The sequence below is a fragment of the Micropterus dolomieu genome, linkage group LG08, assembly GCF_021292245.1.
Source record: "Micropterus dolomieu isolate WLL.071019.BEF.003 ecotype Adirondacks linkage group LG08, ASM2129224v1, whole genome shotgun sequence".
Lineage (NCBI taxonomy): Eukaryota > Metazoa > Chordata > Actinopteri > Centrarchiformes > Centrarchidae > Micropterus > Micropterus dolomieu.
Window position 1 is genome coordinate 7,973,304 of NC_060157.1, and position 23,688 is coordinate 7,996,991.

At 40.0% G+C, this 23,688-nt stretch overlaps 2 protein-coding genes and 1 long non-coding RNA gene across 6 annotated transcripts; all 3 read right to left on the minus strand.

The window, feature by feature from the left end:
* Positions 1 to 695: 695 nt before the first annotated feature.
* LOC123975630 lies at positions 696 to 4,152 on the minus strand. Its single transcript, XR_006826120.1, has 4 exons — positions 4,073 to 4,152; positions 3,860 to 3,995; positions 1,425 to 1,508; positions 696 to 1,300 (listed from the first exon to the last, which is right to left on the minus strand). It is a non-coding gene; the product is annotated as an uncharacterized LOC123975630 (long non-coding RNA).
* Positions 4,153 to 6,360: 2,208 nt separating this feature from the next.
* csrnp2 (cysteine-serine-rich nuclear protein 2) lies at positions 6,361 to 13,925 on the minus strand. 3 transcript variants are annotated; one of them, XM_046057661.1, is made up of 5 exons: positions 13,243 to 13,925; positions 11,312 to 11,484; positions 10,917 to 11,179; positions 9,639 to 9,935; positions 6,361 to 8,242 (listed from the first exon to the last, which is right to left on the minus strand). In XM_046057661.1, the coding sequence occupies exons 2-5, from the start codon at positions 11,469 to 11,471 to the stop codon at positions 7,277 to 7,279; spliced, it is 1,686 nt and encodes a 561-aa protein (XP_045913617.1). In that variant the 5' UTR covers positions 11,472 to 11,484; positions 13,243 to 13,925; the 3' UTR covers positions 6,361 to 7,276. The 3 variants fall into 3 exon arrangements, with proteins under 3 accessions (XP_045913617.1, XP_045913615.1, XP_045913616.1); XM_046057659.1 differs by having other exon boundaries at positions 11,282 to 11,484; XM_046057660.1 differs by lacking the exon at positions 13,243 to 13,925 and adding an exon at positions 11,655 to 12,266 and having other exon boundaries at positions 11,282 to 11,484.
* A 406-nt stretch (positions 13,926 to 14,331) lies between these two features.
* On the minus strand, positions 14,332 to 23,671 carry tfcp2 (transcription factor CP2). 2 transcript variants are annotated; one of them, XM_046057127.1, is made up of 16 exons: positions 23,310 to 23,671; positions 22,755 to 22,958; positions 21,504 to 21,655; positions 20,943 to 21,019; positions 20,732 to 20,837; positions 20,348 to 20,454; positions 19,916 to 20,068; positions 19,695 to 19,805; positions 19,187 to 19,275; positions 18,955 to 19,003; positions 18,061 to 18,154; positions 17,264 to 17,354; positions 17,039 to 17,145; positions 15,950 to 16,092; positions 15,737 to 15,788; positions 14,332 to 15,607 (listed from the first exon to the last, which is right to left on the minus strand). In XM_046057127.1, the coding sequence occupies exons 2-16, from the start codon at positions 22,874 to 22,876 to the stop codon at positions 15,570 to 15,572; spliced, it is 1,491 nt and encodes a 496-aa protein (XP_045913083.1). In that variant the 5' UTR covers positions 22,877 to 22,958; positions 23,310 to 23,671; the 3' UTR covers positions 14,332 to 15,569. The 2 variants fall into 2 exon arrangements, with proteins under 2 accessions (XP_045913083.1, XP_045913082.1); XM_046057126.1 differs by having other exon boundaries at positions 18,928 to 19,003.
* Positions 23,672 to 23,688: the final 17 nt, after the last annotated feature.

A 23,688-nucleotide genomic window follows, 5' to 3' on the forward strand; every position in this document is an offset into this window, starting at 1 on the left:
GACACCAAAGGCGATGAGAGGGGGGAAAATCGCAGCCCAGCACACACACAGCATGGAAACTCTTACCCACAAGTCAAAGCATTGTTTTTACAGGTAGACCAGCGAACCCTGTTGTTACAGGAAATTAGGTCATTTGGATAAAACAATCAATGTACAAGACCGCTACTGAAAACTGAACTACTATAAATGTCAGCACAGCCTGTCCCCTGCTGGGAATGACTATCACTGCCAGTTTTGTGCAAGCAAGAGAGAAACAGAAAAGGTACTGCAGGAATATGGTATTAATTAAGGTTAAGGAATAACTTGCCTGCCCTGATGGGGGTTAGACATTTGCCACAAGTAGGGAATTTTACATGATTCACTTAATTGTCCATTAGGGAATAGGGCACATGGACAGGAAGTGATTCTACATCCTTTCCCAGAATTGCAAAAACACATATCTCTTATTCCCACCACTTTTACAACACAAAGTCTGACCTACATGAACATACTATTGATCATGTGAGCCCAAGGCGACAGCAGCATCAGGATCAAGAGCAAAACAGAGCTATAACACCATTGTTAGAGTATAAAGTGTAAGTGCATTTAGACAGAGACACATTAGTTGAAACAGTTTATTTTTCATTCCCAGACTTCCATTCGTGAAGATGGAAAAAGAGTATACCACATTCACAAGCAGCTCTGTGAGATGGTACTCAAGCACAGCAGTGTTTTGAGCTAAATGCTAACATCAGCATTGTAACATTGAACCAAAATATTGGACATGTAAAATGTAAAATGTTTACCTAAATGAGACATCAGGAGATCACCAAAGTTAGTACAATAAATCCTGAGAGGAACAGAAATGTCCGTACCAAATTTCATGGCAACCCATCCAATAATTGTTGAGACATTTTCATTAAAACCACAAATGTCTCATGGTGGAGCTAGAGGAATCACCAAAGTTATTGCAATAAATTGTCGGGAACCATGAACGTCTGTACCAAATTATGTGGCAATTCATACAGTAGATACAAAGTTATTTTTTTCTGGATAAGTGAAAACTATAATGAACTTAAGGACTAAAAGTTATTGACAAAACAAGAACAAGAACAAGAAAACAGTGGACCAACAAACCAACATTTCCATCCCTAGCGCCAGTGGTTTGGGGAACGAGAGCATGAACTGCATAGTCAAGTAATATTGCAACATTATTTTAATGACATAATATTACCACACCAGAGGGTTATCCTCATTCATCTATCAGTCCCTGAACATTTTGTCCCGTTGACGTCATCCGCTGTAACTATTCAGCTGACACCTAAAAAAAGTGAAGTAATCATGAAGAAAACCTCAAACAAGTAAAGACAGTCAACAACCAAAATGACACAACTTCCACCAATTAACCACAGACATTTTGTAAAGATTATTGTCTAGTTGTTTACATGAATCCTCAGAGGTCCAAGGGTCAGGCATGAGATGCGGATTCCTCTTTCTCCAGATACTGCTGATATGAAGTCACCTCTTTCCTGGTGAGAAAACACTCACATGAGGTTACCCACTGGTTGTTGTTAAGAGACTATGTAAGCATATAGATATTCAAACTTCCACCACGAGGAAAGCTGGGCACACAGCCAGTTGCTTAGCTAATGGGATGGTTTTTATTACAGGAGTGAAAGGAAGCAAGAACATGTAGAACAGGTAAAACATGCACAAACAGAAAGTACTGTACATGCTGGGGTTTTTTTCAGTATCTTCCATAGTATGTGGTGTTTTATAGTTGTTGGTAGGGAATTTGGATTTAGCGATGACAGACATGTCCATGGGGAGCAACAGGCAGAGCAAGACACACCATATTTCACACAGCTGTGGACACACAGCTGTTTTTCTGGTTCTGCTGGGAGTCACTCGACAGTGCTGCCATGCTTTGCTGTTGTTCAGTTTCCTTTTTGCTTGTTCTGGCAGTGCCATCTTATACTCAGATCTTGATGACATAATAGAAATCTTCTGGTTTGGGCTTCAGTGGGTTCTTGCACATTCAAGCCTATTTCAGACATGGGCTACAGTATCAACTCTAATAAATGAATCACATGCAACATTTACACATACACAAACCAAGATTCTAGTGGTGTCAATGATGATGGATCTTTTGTACAGAATATATTCTAGCATTACCTTGATGTGATCAGTTTTGTTTGGAACTGCTATTCTACTGAGGAAACAAGCCATCTAATATGGTGAACTTAAGATGTCATGGAAATGGTTTGAAAGCATCTTAGCTGAAGAACAGCTGTCCGAACTACACTTGTCCAAGACAAAAAAACCTTCTTCCCCTCACATGGCAGAACAATAGGAATATTCCACATATTATTCTATCCTAGCCACATATATTTCATATATATTCATATGAATTTTCTGTTGTTTCCTCCTTGTGCTTTGTATCCAGTAAGAGTTTTTTTGGGCATTGAAGAGCTCAATATTTTGCTTGAACAATGTATGCCATACCTCTCAGTATAATGCATAGACAAGCTTCTGGAGATATATTGCCATTTCACTGATGGTTCCCAAAGAGAAAGTTTGAGCAGCTTCAGTTTTGTGTTGACCTTTACTTCCTGCATTGTTTCCTTCTTCCTGCATTCAGAATGACCTTTATGTCGGAGGTCTGGAGGTCTGGAGGTCTGGATTTCCCACCTTAGTTCAGCCAGCATGTGCAGAACAGGGCAGACTAGTGAAAATACCATGAGCAGGTTTTATGAATAGTGCCATTTAAAAGGGATTGGTTTCGGTGAAGGTCTAACGATGCCATAGCACTGGCGTCACAGAGTGAGAGGGAAAGAGGGAGCATTCTTTCCAGGCGCTGGAGCAGCACTTTCAGACTGGTAGACTGGAGTGAGGTGGTGTGGCAACTTTCCATTTCACATATGTCACTCCTAATGCCCAGATGCTCTGTCCAGTCACAACATTAAAATTTAAGCCCAGATAAAGCTGGTGATTTTGCACATCTGTCAACAAGCTCTGAGATGAGATGTGGGAGCCATTCTCTCTTCTGATTATGAGGTTTTGTTAAAATCTTTCCACAGGCTCGTGATTGTTCATCAGCCATGAAAGTTTCAGGCCCGGCTGAGTTCTTCCGGCTATTGGAGAGGTAGGACAATAGAAAGCCAGAGGCTGAAAAGGTTAAACAGATGATGCATAGTTCTAGTGCTGTGGATGTCTGCCACAATTGTTCATGGGGTTTTTGCCTGTTTGTGGTGTTTTTGTGTGTGTGTGTGTGTGTGTGTGTGTGGGCCCACTCTCAGACTCTTGGCTAACTGAATAAGGCACACATAACAAAACAGACACATGATGACTGGCACAGAAGAGTAGGGTCATTTTAATCAGGTAACTTCAACAGAAGGGACAGGCTTAAAGGAGTACACCAGCGATTTAATATTGCACTTCCACAAAGTTGGGAAACTTGCCAGAGACACATTAAAAACAGAATGGTCAACGTCAAAGCAACAGAGGCTGAGAAGCTCCAAAAACACTGGATCCTACACTTCCCATCATGAAACTCAACAGCCTTAGACCCTACCTGCCTGATTAATGCCCATGTCTTTAAAACTCCACACTCTCAGTTTGTACTGGAGATTTCTGTAATAAACTTGACAAAGCTCTATCAGAGCCACAGAACACATTGTACAATATTACTCCTGGGGACCTGAAAACTGAACTTAACAGATAGAACCTAGATAGTATCCCTCAATGTAGCTGGTCATCATAGCGACATAATTTTCAATGCGACACACATACCAGCGCCCCACAAACAGCTGTCTTTTTATTTAAGCTAAAATGTTTCAACATTGCTCAGAATGCAAAGACAAATAAGCGGTATGACAACCTTACGGCTGCGTTTTCCTCTGCCGTTGTTGCTGCAGCGGTCTGTGTGACTGTGGGAACAGACGGCCTCGCGAGCTTCTCCCGTGCGTTGCCACAGGCCCCCGCCGTCACTTGCGGAGCTCCTCAACTCCGAAAACCTTCAAGCACATTTTTGTTCCGCCATCACTTCTCGTAAAACTTTCAATATTTAAAATCTACACAGTTGATTTCTCACCTCAAAACTTCTCAGAAGTGGATTTAGTGATGAAATAAAGTACGACAATTGACAAAAAACTGTTGCTGGCCTCTGTCTGGCGCGCGCAATGATGATGCAGTGAATAGTGACGATTCTCTCTGACCAATCAGCAGTCTGCTTTTACGTCACATTTTAGTATCGCCTCAGCTCGCTTGGAACTTCGACGGAGGTGATACGAAAAAAAGTACCTGGAAGCAGGTACAGATACAACATTTCTACAATGCAAAACCAAACAAGTCGAGCTGGTAGTCTGCAGTGGAAAAGGGGCTATACATGACATGGATGCAGTACTGCATGTAGAGGTTGTACTTGGCAGGAACATGCTGACTTTATGCTGCCATCTAATGGTCATCAATTGTACTGCACCCAGCAGGCAGTCTTTGTTATGACCTCCAGTTTCTGAATGAGGACAAAGGGCTCATATTTTCTCCTTTTTGCTTCTCCATACTTCTCCCCTTAGAGTGACAACACATAATGTACAGATTTCGAGTTCATCAGTTACATCAGTTTGCATTAAATAATTGTGATGACAAAACAAACAGATAAATACTAAGTAAAATAATTATTTTATATATATATATATATATAGATATATATAAATAAAATAATTATTTTATATATATATATATATATAAATTAGAAACAATGTAATACATTAAAGATAACTGAATTGGAACAAATGTCTTTGGGAAAATATGACATTCAAAGATAGTATTGAGTAAAAGCACAAAATGGATCAACATCATGGGAGTTAAGCTTTATGAATAAATTCTACATATTATACCCTGAAGACGGACAGAATATAACAAACCTCTGAGTGTTACTAACCTAGCCAAATCAAGGTCACCAATGGCAGCATAACCTCTTTTTTTATGTGAAATAAATATATATATACTAACTAAAATCAACACAACACACATAAAATGTTATCCATTTTAAAATGAGTGTTTTATTGTTTTTATTTTTGTATAAAAACCTTTTTGTCCATTTTAGGCAACAGTTAGCATGAGAGTGGTTCTCACAGCTTTTAGATGAAGTCTAAACATATCTGTCTTTTCAACAATCACGCGCCCCTTTCATACAGAGAAACACACAATCACATAGTGTAGTGAAGTTGATTTGATGCAGTGGTCCCAAATCTATGTCTATTAGTAGAAAGCCAAAGACAAAAGCTCAACAATAGGCAGCTTGTAATCATCATCACTTCAAAGATGGTGCTATGTCAGGCAAGTCACGCGAACACAAAGGGCCACAATAAATTCACAGCCTCACAATAACTACAGGAGACTGCTGTTAAAATCTGATGGATGAAAGCGTCATTTAATTAGGTTTGGAACCACTGCTTTGGTGCAACTCTTAAACAGATTTATATAAAGACAATTTCAAACAAAAGGCAAAGAAATAGATCAGACATCTCATACACAGCAGCACATCCTGTGTTACCAAAAGCAACAGCTGTGATTTTAGGCAACAAAACAAAGGACTGATTTTGTGTAAGAAGAGTCGGCACACTTACGCAGATCAGTATTAATGAGACATAGCTTAAAAAAGACATTTAAAGACCAGAAATGTTATACAATTGCATTTACATACTCAATGACAAAACACCTCATTCCAGAATCGCCACGTCAATGATTTGCAGTGCAGTAGCTATTGCGTCCTATGAGAGGCTCTCCAACAATTTTTAAGTCTTACATCAGTCATCGAGAAACATCTCCTTGAAATCACATTTCTCATGATGGTTGGGAGAAATCAGTGAATGTTAAATCTGTAACATCAGCACCTTTCAGGAATAAAATATGACCCTCACTAATATACCCCCCTCCCGTTTCATAGTACAGTACATACACATGTACATGCACACACAGATGCGTGCATGACTTTCTCTCTCGCATAGACACACAAATGTGAAGTATCATACATACATACACACATACTGTACAGATTGAACATAACATCTACAAATTCAGGTTGTTGTCAATGTGTTTCATAAATTAGTAACATCACATCATTTTACTTTCAACAGCACAGGCTGTTATTTTCTTTGACTCTTTAAATGCTCTTTTCTTCATATGAAATTTGACTTGATACAGAATCATCTCTTCCTTACAGTATAACTCATTATAAGATGGTATGAGTGAGAAGATCTATTCTGGCATTTCATCACAACATGACATGACTGACTACATGGTGTTACAGTGTAGCAGTATGAAGGAAATAACATTTCCTTTCACTCCCCCCCCACCACCACCACCACCACCACCACTGTGAGGACTTCAAACCAACAGCATCTAATTCACAAAAAACACATTACTCAAAGAAATAATAAGTAATATCATAGGCATTGTAACTACAGGTAAACTAGGTTTTTGTTGACAAATTGATTGCATTTGCACAAGCAGCCCTAGTGAGCAAGAGCAACAACTAAGGCCAGTGCTAGTCTGCTGCTCAGTGTTGGTTTACCTTCATAACAGCAGAGCCCCAACACTCGCTGCCCTCAGTTCACAATGTGCATACAGATCAAAAAAGCAGCAACCCCATCTATGTCTTGCACTTTGCAAATGCATATACAGTACACAAAAACAAGTATTTCCAGGATTATTAGGTCTATTTTCAGCGGAAGATACTATCAGAGGCCGTCATTTGGCTTGACTACAGCACATGTTTGCTGTAATGGAAAGTGAGCCAGCAAGTATCTTAACACACCAGCTTCTTGCGCACTGCAAAACAATTTGTGTTTAGTTTTGATAACTTAATACATCACCAAACAAAAGGCTTTTGTCAGCATTCACACTTTGTGTTTTCTGTTTGCTGCGTTGGAAATTAACAAAGCACTACTTGCTGTACTCTCTCATCGACAAATGACTTCTACTCGCAAGTGTTTTTACGTTTTCCCATTAAGGCCGCATTCATCACCCCCAACAGAATTACATACAATGTTGCCTTGTAACTGCATCCATATTACTTCTGGGGAGTGATCAGTATGTGCTTTCAGCACCCCCCACCCTCCCCCCACTCATGTATTGTAATAGTCAAGCTTATTCTCAACATAATTCAACGACAGTCACTTCAAGAGATTGCAACCTGTAATCATTCTTGATTATAGCAGTGATAAATGTGAAATGTGTAATTTTTTCATCTTAGATGAAGCTATTGTGCAAAATATCTGCAGAGAAGCTAAAACTAGACTTCAGGAGGCGGTGGATCTACTTCTCCCTCCAAGCGGGACGCCCGTTGGCAGTGCTCTTCAGGGAGACTCTGCTGGAGACTCAAGGGCCTCTCCTTCACTACTTCCACACGTTCCTCTGAGCACAGAATTACATCGGTCAAACACTTGCCCAAATTCTGCCTGCCGGTGATCTCTTCAGGCTTATCATCCTTCCTCTCCTCTCCTCCTTCTTGTTTTGTCTCCACACATTCGCCTCCTCTTGAATCTTGTTCTCTCACCAAGCGCTCCTCCTGTTCAGCCTCTTCTGCTCTGGGCAGGTTCTCAAAGGATTCAGGCTCTATGGGACTGAGCTGATAGTAGAGCAGAGAAGTGGAGTCTTTGAGGAGGTCAGAGGGGCTCTCCTCTTGGTTATCAGTGATGCACAGGACCGTGGCCCCCGTGGGGAACGGCCCCTGCAGTAGGACCTGCTCCACACCTGACACCTCAGCCTGTTCGGGCAGCTCCCCTCCCAAGGCACTGGGCATGAGGCAGAGAGGTTGCTCTGTCAGACCTCCTGTGCCCAGCTCCTGCTGCACTGCTTCCCCTTCTGCCTCCTCCCTCTCCCTCCTCTCCTGCTCCTCTGCACTCTGCAGGTGCAACACAGCTGTCTCATTCTCACGCTCCAGAATGTCCTGCTCTGCCAGGAGATCTTGAACTTCCACCACTGTCTGCACCTCACTCTCCTCCAGCTCAGAATCCAGGCCAGTGGCTGAGGATAGGTCCGGAGAAGTGGGGCAAGTGGAGGAGGGGGAGGACAACTGGTCAGATTCAGCATACTGGTCCCCAGACCCTTGTATAAGCATCCTCCTCTTCTCCAGGTCCAGCTTCATGATGGTGTGCAGGTAGTGAGTTCTGACACGTAGAGGGTTGAACTCGATGCGGCCCGCTCCATTGCCGCAACCATCCCTAGAGCAGCCACATGGGAATGACATTCGATCCACCTGGGGATGAAAGCAGTGGTAATTTCTGTTTCAACAGGAAAGGTTAGACACATGGATTTTGCTGACTCATTTACACGAGTATTATTTAAGTTATATGCGAGTTCACCATTGTGCAAAGTAGAAAGACAGATGACGCAGTACATGCCAAGATAAGTACATCACTAAAATAATGGCAACCAAGACAATATCTGGTTACTGTGTAATACGTCAAGTAGAGATAGAGTTGTACTTCCTCCTAAAACTAAAATGAAATGAAAATATAACCAAAAAAGAGAAAGATAATTCATAATGTTTAACATTGCAATTTCTAACCTATAACATTGACAGTATTAGTGCTGCAATTAAAAATTACCTTCAACGTTGATTCATATTTTTTCTATTAACCATAAATCAATCCTAGATGCAGACGTCATCACGTCTTGTTTTGTCTGACCAAAAACCCAAAATATAAGATGTAAAAGGTAAAAGCAGGAAATCCTCACATCCACTTTTGAGAAGCTGGAACATTAGAACATTTAAACTATTGAATTAATTTATTATCAAAATAGTTGCCAATTCATTTTCTGTTAAACTAACTACTCGACTAATCACTGTAGCTCGAAATAATTCATGCACAGAGATACAGCCTTTAATGTTTATACAGTTTCTTTTAAAACAAACATTAAATTATAACTTTAAATTCTATTTGTACATGGGAACCATGGAACAACATGCACATGAACATATGCAGAAATTTTCTATATGCATCAATATGCTTTGACAATTTTGTTTATCATCTTTAATTTCAGTAAATTGAAATGAGATTAAAGGAGTTACTAGAAAATACAGTACCTACACTGGGACACTGGATTTCAACAAATGGAAGACAAAGACAGAGACCGTTTTCAAGTGCCAGCTAGCAGAATAAAACAGCAGAAGTGCTGCAGGAACACAATGAATCTATGCTATCATATTTTCAAACAATAGGGATAGTTTCACTGGAATACCTGAACATGTTTATTGCTGCCTTAGATACTGAATTGAACTGTGGTTGACATTCCACAGGCCACCAAATATTTGCTTAAAATGAAATGAATAGGCCTTTTTCACAGCAGACATTTTGACTTGTTTTAGTAGGAATACACCCAATATCACAATACAAGGACCCTGAAACTGAGGCAGCTAATTGGAATTTGGCTATCACAACTGTATTATTTCCACCTGTGCTTTCCCTACTGTCAGTGTCAAAAGACTTAAATTGCACATATGACTTCAAATTAAAAATGATTCATGTTTGGTAAACAGCACACATTTTATTGAGCAGTGAAGACAGACTCATCCGAGTCTCAGCAAACTGCACAGTGAACTGCACACTGTTCTTTCTGCACATGTACACAGAGAGGCCAGCAACCCTTACCTGGCACTTAATACCAGCCTGGCTGCAGCCGCAGTGGCGAGGGTCACAATATAAGCGGCAGTCGCAGCCGCATTCCTCACGCGAGAGGCGGATAGCTCTGAGTTCAGCTTTCTCCCTGGCATCTATGCGGGCGATGCCCGAGGCTCGCAGGAGGGCTCGACGACGCTTTGTGGGCAGCGGCTGAAGGAAGAAACAATCATCCACCTCCACCCCGTCCACATCGAGGTCCTCATCCGATACATCCTCCAGAGTTAGCAGGTCTGCCTGGGCGCACTCCACTGTGCCGTTCCTTGTCAGCTGTGGATGACAGTTAGTGTAGCTGTGAGCTGCAGACAATAAGAGACAGATTCCCCATTTAAAGCTCAAGTACATAATAATCATCCTAAACACTGATCAAATACAGCTGTATCTGTAGCTCAATCATTTCATTCTACAACTTTTAAATGGACAATGTTGGGAAAGCACTCAGATCCTTTTTTAAGCAAAAGTACCAATACAACAATGTAAAAATACTTAATTAAAAGTAAAAGCCCTGCAATCAAAACCCAACTTAAGAAAAAATAAACAAGTATTATCACCAAACGTTCTGCAGAAAATTGGCCCCGGTAACTGACATATTATTAATACATACATTGTTTCATTTTTCTTTTCAATTGTACTGTTGTAACTGGAGTTGCGCCCTCTCACAGGATAAATCTGGGGGGTCATGAGATGAGTAATGGGATGAAATAAACGTTCTGCTCCACACATAGGTATTAATTTCTTTTCTGATGAATATTTGACCATTTTACTTCTTTGAGCCTCAAACAATTATTTAAATAAAACCATTTGAGAAGTCTTTAGTGGACCTGCTAGCAACTCATAGGCATATGAAATGTGACAAGGGGCCCCAGCTACAGACAGTTTTTTGTAATTGGCCACAAGTGAAAAAGACTTGGTAATGTACAAATCTTAATCTGAAAAAAAAACAGTAACTTCAGATGTCAAATAAACTGAATGGAGTAAAAAGTACAACATTTTCCCTTTGGACTGTAGTGGAATAGATGTATAAAGTAGCATAAAATGAAAAGTAAATGTACTTTGCACTTTGTAAATGTTACTTTTCACTACTGCGAATTGAGAAATCATCTTTTTTTTAAAACTATATTCTAAATGTCAACTCAAATTAACCAAGGGTGCACAACATATTTTTATGCTTGACCCAAAACAAGGCACCTTGGAACACAAGGTGATATACTTCAACTCATCCCTTTAATCCACTGATCCAGACACTCCTACCTTCATCTTGCGGGCATTGAGCTTCTCTTGGCGCAGATGCTGGCGTAAAGTGTGTCGGTGACTCGTTTCCTGTTCTCGGGCAAACTCGCCCAGTGTGTAGTGTCTGATGGAGGAGTGGTGACGTGCCATGCCCAGGGAGCTGCCCCCTTGGCTGGGCACGCTGGTGAATCCCTGCCGCCGGGGGAAGTAATACACTGTCACCACATCAAAACGCACCCGTTTCCCCCCTGGTGACGGCTTGTGCTGTCGGAGGATGGAGGTGGCTGAAGTGGCAAGAAGGGGAGAGATTTGGAATGCAATGTTATATATGAGTAATTAAATGCTTTTGCTTATTAACTGTTTGAGTGGGTTTTAGAGTGTATTGCCTTTAACGTGTGTCTCCTGTTGTTCCTTACGGGTAAATGCAGTGCTTGATGGGGGGTTAAGGCTGTCACAGCTGTCAGCGCTGTCACTGCTGGAGATGTCATCGTCAGAGTCCTTGGGTGTAGAGAATGGAGAGCTGTTGTCCACCTCTTCATATCTTCGTTTGAGACTGAGGGACGAACCTGCCTCCATGGAAACTCGGTGTCTGAGGATCACAGAGCAGCATGTCGAGCCACAGACAACAGACTAGGCACCAGTCAATGCGGAGCAAAAGATGTGAGAAAGTGGATTCTTTTGTGGAAATTTGCAAAAACAATGATTAATGAATTAATGAAAGACAGAGTAAATAATAATATTTGTTTACTAATTGAACACCTTAGAAATATTCTTCAGGAACTGAACTGGATCATATGTATCAAACTGTTCCAGTGTCAGGTCAGTTCTCAACAACGACACAGAAACAAAAAGGTGACATCAGCTGTTTGCTCCTGTCTCCTTTCATCTGTATTCCAGCTCCATCATTTCCTCTCTCTGTGCCCCCCCACCAAGCTCACATGAAATCCTACTTTGAAATCATCGAGTCTGGAAACGTCACCATAGCAACTAGGCAAGCACGGTTTAATATGAACAGCCTTGAAGCAAATGATCTCTGTGGCTTCTCACTCTTTCATTCTGTTAATTCTGCTATAAACAGTGCAGGGGAGGGGGATCAATATGAGTGAATCTGAAAGCTAAAGCTGATCAATCACATCAGCAGGAGAGGTCGAACAAGGTGAATGAAAGGAGCTTAGGTTATATTATGTTATGCCTTGTAGGTCTGTGGTCAAAGTGCATCTTACAAAGTTTTATATTTTTTAAACACAGTACAAATACATGAATACTTGTGATGATATTCCAGAAAGACAGTGTGTCCGTGTACAAAACTGTACCTTAAGCGTATTTTATTAGTATTACCTATGAATAAGTTACCCTATTTCCAAAGGTAATTAATAGTTTACTATGCAACTCTACTATCTGTATGAGGCAAATTTTTAACTGGGCCTGGGTTAACATGTCACATGGTACTGACAGCAACATGCTGTATCTCCTTTCCTAAATAGGACATCTCCAAATGAGCCATTATGAAACTTCTCAAAGGCAAAATCCAGCCCCTAAATAGAACTAATATGTACATTTCTATATTATTGTACAGTGTAGTTTGTCCTTTTGCTAAATAAAGAGATGATGTAGTGATGATGTCATATAGAGACAAATCCTGGAGCTGCTCTGTGTATAGTGAATAATGAAACAACTGCTGCAGCCACAGTGATTTTACTGGGATATGAGGACATTTTCTGTAAGGAAGTCCTAAAATTGGATGCAATAATTTAATGTCTCAAACATAAATCATGAGCCCAGAGTGTGAAACTAATCAGTTCACGTCTTCATGCTCAGGGGGATAATGTAGTTGTCTGAACAGCACATCAATTCAGTTTTAATGTGGATGTTCCTCTTTGAATTGAGGTTTTTAAGCCAATTTAACACTCCTGAAGAGGCTGTGACGAACACAGGTCAAGTAAAGATGCTTGAGTGGTTCTAGCATCATTGTAAACTGCATCTTCCACCTGGGATGCCAATGTAAATAGGGCAAAGGCTGAATTTTGATAGCTGGCTGATTTCCCTTATGGGAACCAGACTCACCCTCCTGTTCCTTTAAGGACTTAGTTGGACAGTGGCAGCCTAAAGTATGCTTACAGACCACTGTGACTTAATGCTATTTACCTTCAGGGACATGCACTGTTGGGTGATTGTATTTGTTTAACTGTGCACATGCAGCAACTGAACAGACTGTTGGGGGAGGCTGGATATGATCAGTCTGACAGGCAAAGACTCGACCGCCCTGTCTATCCCCATTTTTTTACACACACATAAAGACACACACAATGGCAAACCGACCGGTTAATGAAATACTAAAACATCTTACCTGGAGCAGAAACAAAGACCCTTATTCCAACGAACTCGTAGGTCTTTTCCCTTTTCTAATGTGAGCTGCACATCAATCTTTTAACGCCCTATGAGATGCTCTTTTTGTGCCAGAACCGGTATTCCTGAACCGAGTATCCAGACTGCAACCGCGGAGCAATGGTAACCCCAAGTGATCTGGCTGAAAGCTGGCGTGACTGTCAATTTGCAACACTTATATCTGACTATATGAGGCTATTTAGGTTCCATGCTCATTGTTCTGCACACTGAAGGATCACAGAGAAAGCAGGAGCTGTCTATTAGACCTGCGGGTTTGGTTTAAATGTTGCATGCCTATCTATTTTAAAAGACAGACTGCAGAAAGAGGGGCGTCATATGATTAACTGCGATTTATTCCCCAACATTTTCGGTGCAACATGAATAAATGTAACCGAGTGCCTTATCTTCCTGATGTAAGCCTTGAAATGACTGCGATGGAGAAATCCGCTGACATCTGTGTTGGTTTATCCTTTTTCTCACCGGGGCGGGTTCGGTCGGCGGTGCTTACTTCGCTGTCTTCTCGTATTAATGCGGATTGGCCTTTCCCCCCCCCGATTGGTGTCAAAATGTTGCAAACGAACTAACGAGAAGACGCCTTTTCTCCCCGCTTCGCCCCGGCCCCGTTTGTTACAATGTAACAATGGAGGAAGAAGTTCTTCCCTGTAGCCGTATATATACTTATTGTGACATCACCGGCATGCCCTACGCCGGAGCATGCTGGGAAATGAAGTGATTTATTTTTTCTTTGTTCATGTTGTGCAGAAACAGACGTGCACAATTTCAGAGCACCATGATAGGGATGGAATTTAACATAAACCTGCATCTTAATACAAACTCATTTACAGTATATATTATTGTCTTGTCAAAGCTAGTCTCTACAGCAACAAAACGAATGTAATAAGCCACATTCACACTCCACATTCGTCCATCAAAGGGAAAGCTGTTTTAATAATATGAATAAAATCATTTGGTAAGATATTGTTAAAAAACAAAACCACATTTATTTTATTTGTACAAAGAGTATCAAGGAGAGACAACAGATGGCAGCCAGTACATGGGTAAGTATTTTAATAATGCTGATGAGATGTGGCAAAAATCTAAAATGTCAAGCTATCAGTTTCATGTAAGCAGTACAATGGAGTGAACACAAACTAATTATATCTTTTCACATACAGCTCTGGTGTGTCCAGCAGCCCTTTACATGTAGTAGTATTTCGAAGTGGTAACATCCATAAACAATGATGAAGAGACTATGATATGTTAAAAAGGTTTTTTTTTTTTTTTTTTCTTTTTAAACTGCCAACATGACACACGATTTCTTGTGAAAACATTTTAAAATAATGATCTATTTACAAATAATGTTGGAAAATGGACAAAATAAACATAATGACATGCTAAATGAACTGATGGGAAATGCAGTACATGAACCAAAGATGGTTTGCTGGTGTTGTCACTGTGATCACTAACATAGGCAGTGTTTCATCATCATTCAAGACTCATAAGTAACAACCACGAGTTCCAGTATGCAATCTACACTAACTGTGAGGACCAAACAGTGTTGGGAGTCTGAAACAAAGGAAAAATTAACTGTTCAAACCAGTGAAAAGACTGACTCTGTTTGGGTTTAAAGGAATCACAGATGTTATTGATAACAGCTGGATGGAAGAGTTGCCCTTGATGTCCTGATTGCTGATTTTTGATGCCGCCTCTTGGGGTTCTTTGATGTGATTGTGTTAGTTATACCATGTGTCTTGCAGACTGGCTTAAGTGGATCCCGGTAAGGCAGCCTAGCATGAAGACGAGATATCATGCTGCATTGCAGACTGAAAGTCAAGTACTGTCAGAGTCACTTTTTTGTCACTTTTCCCCCCACCTTTTTTGGTTGTTGGTTGTTGGTTTTTAAAGAGACAACAAACTAAACTTTATTTCTGAAGCGCAGAGCCTTGGCACACCAGATACTCAGCTAACAAATAAACAGTGATAGCAGCTGTAGTGCCACTAAACTCGTTCATGAGACATAAGCGACAGAGGAAAAATGCAACCATTTAAAGGAGACAACGGCAGGGCAAGAAGGAGATCGTCACCTCACTGTGGTAACTGTCACTCCCTCAAAAGTAAGACAGCATGGTATAGAGGGCCAGGTGTATCAGTCACATACTCCTCCTAGCAGCCACAAGAGGTTTCTTGGGGCATCTCCACATATTCCAGGAACAGCAAGGAGTATGAAGTTCTAGAGGGGATGACTGGATCGGGCCTAACGAAGAGCAACGCCATTCTCCTACGCAGTATTCACTTCAAGATGATGTGGTAGCCATCATTTGTGTCATCTGGAAAGAAAAGAAAAACATAGCAGGGAAGAGTGTTATAAATAAACTAGCAATGATAAAGTTGATCAAGGCTCAATGTTAAATATAGAAACAGATAAATCATCATTTATTAATGCCACACTCAAATACCTTTCATTGTGTCCAAAACAAAACATACTTCATCTTGGAAGTTCTGGATCATCTGGTAAAAAGAGAATAAATGTTTGATGCAGGAGAGAAACCAGCTACAGATGTTTACTAGCATGTAATGACAACTAGTCTCTATTGGATTTGCATCATCTTTGATTTGAAAGTGTAGACTTGGTGAAGCAGTGGAATTATAGGGGGGAAAAAAAATCTTACCTCATCACTAACCAGTACATGGATGCCAGTGGGACCCTGTTTAAAGATCTGATTTATCTGTCTGGATGAAATGTTGAAGAGCTGAGCGATCTTCTCTGTCAGCTCAGCAGATGTGAGTTCCTCCAGGTAAATTGCGTGATATACTACAAGAACAAAACAGGTATAAAAAACACAAAAAGAGTAAAATCCGTATGTGTCATATGTGTGTGTTTATAGGGATATTTTAACCACTGTATATACCATATTCAAAATTTACTTTGTATAAACAGAGAGAGTCCTTCTGTGCACAGCAAGGGACACATTTTACTTGTTTGACATAAATATAAAAACAAGGAAGTAGGCATGAGCAGCAGCTACCACAGCAGAACCAAAAGAATAGTGCCTAGAGATACGGTAATGTAAACTTGAAGAAATATTTTGACATTTTGGAAAATACACTTATTTGTTTCTTGATGAGAGTTAGATGAGAAGGCTGATATAATTGTCATGTCTGGATTGTAAATATGAAGCTACAGTCAGCAGCCAGTTAGCTTAGCAAAAACCCTGGAAACAGGGGGAAACAGTTAGCAAGGCTCTGTTTCAAGGTCACAAAATCCTCCTACCAGTTTACTAATTAACACATTACATCTTGGTTGCTTAACCTATACAAAAATGACAAGTTGCAGTTTTACAGGAGGAATTATTCCTGAGCCAGGCGCAGATGTAAGAATGGTATCAATCTTCTTATTTACCTCTCAGGAAGAAAGCTAATAAGTTTATTTCCCAAAAAGTATTATTTCAAATGTCACCAACAGAAAATTAAAGTAGTTTCTCTGTCAAGTGATGACAAGATGGGTGCAGTACAAAAAACAACTAAAGCAACAGCTGCATATAAGCAAAGATATTGTCAAAAATATTTAATGTATTTGAGGATTGCACCTTTTCTTTTTTCAATCCAGTGTTTGATGTCATGATGCAGCGACACCAGGATTATGTCATGTACCTGACAGTGCCTTCTAGCTCAACTCTAAGGTATGCTGCCCCGAATTCAACGTTTAATTTATGTATTTTGGCATAACAAACATGGATGAACCATTAACATGCACTGACCAAAGAATGTGTTGGCGGCGGCTTCTCCATTTTCATGTTTCGGCTGGTGTTCCCGTGCCTGCTGAGACTCCTGGCAAACGTAGATGGTCAGCCTCGGCCGTACCACCCTGTAAGCAGCATCCACACAGAGGAACGTGACAAAATGTCCATAAAAGTATGAGACCTTTATTAATACATTAGGAAAAAGACATATTGTAAGATGAGAGTCAATTGAAGAACACCCACCGTCCCTTCAGTGCATTGAAGAGTCTTATACCATCAGCTGGCCCACAGATCTGAATGACATCCTCCCTGGTCAGCTTCAACAGGTCTCCCCCTGGCCCACAAAAACAAAACCTTACTTTTATAACGTAGAACTCTTCCATCTGTTTTCTCACCCTGCATACTCCTCATATGCCAATGTCTATAGCCCTTTACATACATGTGAATGTGTAACTTGGTAACGGTAAAGCTAGATATTTATTTATTCATTTATGTAGTCGGAGTGAAAATCTAAAAGTGAGGGAGTGAATGCAAGTCTTTATATTAATGTAATTGTACAAATGTTTAGTTTTTTCTTTTTTTAAAATCACTGCCATGAGGGAGAAAATCATCCATAGCAACTTAAAACAGACAATTGTTTGTTAAACAGTGCTTAACAGATGATAATTAAGTGATCTTTTCTTTGTTAGTGCTGTGCACAAATGTACAAAGGGCATTTAATTTCTCTCTCTGCGTGTTTTACCTCATGCCACTGTGGCCTTTATGTTAATCTGTTTGACCACTGAATTCAGTCTTGTGTCATGATAAGTCATACAGAAATGTTAAAAGGTCCAATTGTCGTGACCTTGATGTACAGTAGGTGTGACTCAGGCACTTATTCATTCATGAGACCAACATGGAAACATCACGTTTAGGTAACGAGGTGCATGACTGAAAGGGTTTTATTTCCTCTCAATTCTTGGCTCGTCACACTCGTGACACTATACTAAAATAAATAGGTGTATAAATGGTAACAATTCTGTATTCAAGAGACATTTTACCTGAGAAGTTGGTAAAGAGCCGACAGAAGGGGGAGAAGCGGTTTCTTAAAAGCCACTGTTGTGCCTCCTGCGGAGTTGCTGTGGGCAGTAAATTCTGAGAAGAAACAAACAAAACAGAACCCAGGATTAAACAATACATTGCAATAATCTCAATGAGCATCTCAGAGTTAGGTCAAGTCACATGTGAAAAAAAACAGCTACACCATGCCATACAGTAAACTGTATGTCCTTCACTTGAGAAAACCTTCAAGGAACAGTAAACATACAAAGAAAATTGGCAGATGTAAGGCTGCCTTCTGTGACTTTTATTTCAAATATCAATTTAACATGTTAAATCAAGAATCACTACCTGACTGTGACCAGTCTTGGTAGTACAGTAACTGCACTCTTGATGTCAATAAGACTGAATCTATTTAACCTTTAACAGAGAGTTCACTTACAATGGGTGCAAAATTAATGCAACAATTTCCACTGTGCAGAGTTTATTAATCTCTAACCATTACTTCATTCAATGTATGCAAGTAACTAAAGCAAAACACATCGGCTAGACATATGCCCAAATATACAGTGTATACAGCATGAACTAAATCATGTTTCAGGGTTTAATAATACAAACATTGAATCATTGCACAGAATAGAGTCGACCTTGTATTTTTGATTTATCATTGTTAGGATTGACCTTGAGGAAGGTAAGGCTTATTTTTGTTTATTTTATGTTTTCAAAGTGCCTCAGATAATCTATTGGGAGGCAGAGGATTAATACCAAGATGTCGGCTTTGCATTTGTGAATATTAATATGCAGTGATTCAGTGCGGCAGGAGGTAGCCAGGCAGTAAACCCAGAAAGCAAAAACGCACTTGTACTTACATCAACTACCTGAACAACGGTACTTACATCCGCAACCTGAACAACAGGCTCAGGCTGGTGGTTTGGTGATCCATTTCTAAAAAGGATAAAAAGCGACCATGTCAAACAAGGGAAGAATCCCTTAAATCCACATTAAAAAGAATCTAAACATCATGTGTGTTCCTCACTAATGGAAATAACAGAGCCACTATGTGGATTTTATAGTGCATTAAATTCAAAACAGAATTAATCATGACGTAGTGGCAGAAATAACTCATACCCTTCCACAACTGGGAAGCTGTTGTGTGTGCTGTTGAAGCCAGGAGATGGAGAGTTGCTGACATATGTGACCTCAGGCCAGGGACAGCACTGCAAAGGACAGTTTGGTTATTGTGGAATCTAAATAACCTGCCACTAGTAATAAGCTACAGCTTGTACATTTAATGTACCCACACTGTTTGTGTTTTAGTCGGTGTGTCAACCACAATTTCATTACCTAGTTTTCCACTAATTTGTTGGAATTTGTGCTGGGAGGATAACTAAATCGATTAGACGATTGACCGATAATGAAAATAATTGTTGGTGGCAACTCTAGTTGGATGTAGATATTTTGAGGTTGACCAACAGCCCATTACAGCTGTTTTTGGTCTTCTCCCATGTCATTTTGTAAATAAGAGTATAATCTTCACTTGAATTACCTTTTTGGTTAAATAAAGTTGTGTTTCATTTTAATAACCCTTCTCATTAACTAATCATTTGTCCCTTTAACATGTTAGTAATATGCTAACCTCGGTCAGGATTGTGGTTTCATAGGATGGCTGGTACTTTTCCTTTTCCTGTGGTGCCCTCTTCTCCATCTTCTCCCTGTCTGTCTTCTGCTTTCTGTCCGCACCTTTAGGCTGAAACGGATCACGCAGGAGTCATGTACGTGTTATTCATAAATAACAAGTTTGAAATACAGTGCATCAATGTTTTTTATTTATTTCTGGCCTTCTTCCCATCCCCTCACCTTGAAGACTTTGACCTGGCAGGAGGCAGAGTGGAGGTGTTCTGTATACTCTTCATTCTCATTTTCTTTAAACGTGTCGATCTGGATGCGGAAAGGCACACCCTTTTCTCCTCCATGCTTGCGCATGGTGAATTCTGTGCTGATGCAGTGTACCTAAAAAGGAAAGGAATATAAAATTTTTATCTACACAGGAATGATGACATAACACTTAGGTCAGTGAAATCAATAAATAAACAGGTCTTGGCAAAACTGTTGTATTAGTAATTAATGCCTGTAGACTGACACTCAGTTTTCTTGCCATTTTGCCAGACACAATAGATGAGCACACAAAATGTTAACAAGCTTAGCTACCTGATGCCAAAGTGCTCAAAATTGTTGCCTTTAATCAATGAAAGTAATTCAGGAAAACAACTGTGGTGTCTTTCATGCTACCTGGATAAAAACTGAGGTTCTTTTTGATGGGTCCCAAAGGAACTCCACAGTGTTAAGCTGAGTAGGGTTAGCCCTGGGGTCGATTATGCCGACGGACATGGGGATATCTGCAATGGATCAATGTAAAACAGGCTGTTATCAAAAGGAGGTCTTAATACACACCATCTTATCCATAATATCACCACTGTCATCTAAACCTTTTACTTATAGTTCAGATTAACAGTCAATATTCCTGAACTGAATTTATCCACAATTTATTGTATGGTTAATATACATACAAGTGTGCAGAAACATTCTTTCACACACAAATCTAATACAATACATAAGAACTAGAATATTCTGGAGCCATCAAGGTACACCAGTCCTTTTTCATTCAGTGCTCACCCAGGTCAAGGATGCGATCCCCAGGCCTGTTCCAGCGCCATCCTTCCAGCTGCTGGTGCTCTGTGTACTGAAGTCGTCGGTCATGAAACACCACACGGATGATGCTCTGAAATTCATTGTTACAAAGACTTCAAGGAAGATGTTAATGCTACTGAAGTGAACATGCAAATATACTGTGTGTGTGTGTGTGTGAACTGGCATGTCATCTTACCTTCACCATTTTACCAGTGATTTCCGGAAGTTCCCCAATTTTCCGATTGTCAAGCATTCTAATTTCATAGGATTGGCCTGCAATGACAAATCCACATACGGAATAAAAATTTTTTTAAAAAACTCTATTCATAGAAGGCTGTCACAAATTACCAAACATTCACAGATGATATCTAAAGTTGTAGTACAACAATACTTTCTTCATCCTTGTTTATTTCCATGACAGGAGTCACAGAGTTACTCACAACACTTTGATTACACACTATTTTGAACATGGCAACAGTGACATCACTATAAAGCCAATTCTGCAATGCCACATATAGTGCACGACAAGCTGAACAGCCACACAAGAATTTATCGTTTTATTCGTGCCAGCGTATCAAAAACATACCCCCACAGACAATATGGCAATATATCTCCATATTGATTTCCCTAACCATCCCTATTTCATTAAATCTCTGCAGTGAATGAGCTTCCAGTGGCTTTTGATTTAGTACTCTTAGATATCAATAGATTTACACAAAGCTGAAAAGTACAGTGTCGCTGGGATCCTGATGCTGACCTTGGTTGAGGTAGGTGAGTGTTTCATCATGCAGTTTAACGGCTGGTGAGGTAGCTGCACACAGAACATACTGAAAGGGGAGGATCTTGTTGTCATTGTCTGGAGGCAGGTTGGACTCCTCCTGCTTGAAGATGGGGAGCGCGAGTACGTCGCTTGAGAAGAGAGATGAAAAAAACAACGCTGTTATTGAGCTGCCAAAGCCTGATTAACTCACTGTGAGACATATCCATTATATCCTATATTGTGTTTGCCAGCTTTGCAGTTCATTAATTATAATGGAGGCAACGCTTCTAAATACCAAGGTATCCAGTCAGGATCTCATTGCTCCTCTCAACAGAAGAATTTCAGAAACAAGCAGGCACTTTGCAGCTTGTACAGTATCATTTAACCAGCCAAGAAATGGCACAACATCTTTCTCCAGCAAAGCAAAGCGTTTGAGTCAGCAAAACCGAAATGGATTTCACACAACCATCCACAATTGCCATAATAAAAAACTGAGCGCAAGCATCATAAATATCTATCTATATAGTCTTGAATAAGACATAAACTAAAAAATACAGAGAACCGTGTGCAGATAAATTTACACTAATGTGTCAGGGATATGCTGCATTGTGATAGGATAAGTCTAAGTCTAATTTGACGAGTATTCGTCATCTGATAGTCACCAAGCAGTGCTTTGCAATGTATCTGCATGCGGTGGTTAATTTGACCTTCTGCTATCTCTGAGTGCAGTACTTCACATATTCTTGTATGAATTCAAAATGTGAAGACATATCTCTGCTCAACTGCACACTGGTGCAGACACAGATTTGATTAGACAGAAAAGTTTGATCATTTATCTTGAAAAGATACCAAATACATTTCATATATAATCCCGAGTCCATTCTACATAAAAGAGCTCACAAACATGGTCTGCAACTTTGAGAAGACAGTCATACAATTACACTGTTAAAGCTCTAGATCAAGTGAAAATACACACTGACATTTAAGCTTCAGCAGATGATCCAGTTTTACTAACTTTAGAAAGTGACAAATGAAGGAGGCATCACTTTGAGGGTACCATTACTGTCACTGTTTACATCAACAATTACCCAACTGAAACAGATATTTTTGCCAATTGTTTACCAACTTGAAACACGTTTTGACTGTATTTTTAAAAAGGTACAAATCAGATTATATATTTTGGTGAATATCAATGTGTAGCAGTCCAACAGTATACTTTCAACAGAGGGTTCAAAACGTATACAATACCTCATGCTATATGCCCCAGCACCTAGCTCCTGGCCAATGCCCGAGAGACTGGCATCAAAGTCCTGGACCAGTCCAGACTCAATCACTTCATCAGTGAGAGGCAACTTCAAAGCCCACGCCATGCTGACTGTGTGGAGATCTTACGGAGTGCAATTCCAGTTATAACTTTAGCCAAGTTTTACCTGTTTCCCACAACCTTCCAATCTTTAGAGGAGAGAGTAAAATTATAAGATTATGATCACTGAATGTGGCTCCAACTTTAAAATCGTGTGGAAATAAGGCAAAATGTAAGTTAGCTGTTTAATTGAGGAACATGCCCATAGAAATGTCAAAAGGATCAAATTAGCAGCTTGCGTAATTGTCAGTAACAGGTTATCATTCCGAAGAAAGCAGAGCTTTTATTAAGGTTAACGTTAACGATTGTCTACACACGGATTTTATGCAACCGTGCACTGATTACGAGAACTTGTGTTATTAAGCCATATCATTTTTTGTCCTTGTGTCTTTCCTCTTGTTATTTAGTTAAAGTAATACAAACAAAAATATATATCATACCTTTAAGTGAAAGTGTAGCTACTTGCTAACTCTGCGGCAGTGTCATGCCATCATGTCGCGCTTCTTCGCCCCAGCACTAAAATAATAAACATGTCGAGCTAACCACTAACGTACAAGCTATAACGTTACAACGTTACGGTACCCTGCCAGCGAACTTAGCACGCAGGATGCTAACGTTAGCCCTTTTCCCCCTCAGGTATTAGAGATTCACGGGAATAACTTGTAACATATATCTATAAATATAAACACGTCAAAACTAACTCAGATTCCGACATTTATGTAACGTTAATATAATATTTTGCTTTGTTTATCTATCTTCGTCAGGAAAGAGGAGCTACCGTAATTTCCGTTTTGTTTTCTTCTTCGTGTTATTTCACAA

Coding starts and splice junctions, on each gene's coding strand:
- csrnp2 (XM_046057659.1), bottom strand. CDS start 11,471: ATGGAGGCAGGTTCGTCCCTCAGTCTCAAACGAAGATATGAAGAGGTG. Junction 11,180..11,281: donor ACAGGAGACACACGTTAAAG/GCAATACACTCT, acceptor TTGCCACTTCAG/CCACCTCCATCCTCCGACAG. Junction 9,936..10,916: donor TCAATGCCCGCAAGATGAAG/GTAGGAGTGTCT, acceptor TGTCATCCACAG/CTGACAAGGAACGGCACAGT.
- tfcp2 (XM_046057126.1), bottom strand. CDS start 22,876: ATGGCGTGGGCTTTGAAGTTGCCTCTCACTGATGAAGTGATTGAGTCT. Junction 21,656..22,754: donor GCTGGGGCATATAGCATGAG/GTATTGTATACG, acceptor TCTCTTCTCAAG/CGACGTACTCGCGCTCCCCA. Junction 20,455..20,731: donor GGATCGCATCCTTGACCTGG/GTGAGCACTGAA, acceptor GATCCATTGCAG/ATATCCCCATGTCCGTCGGC.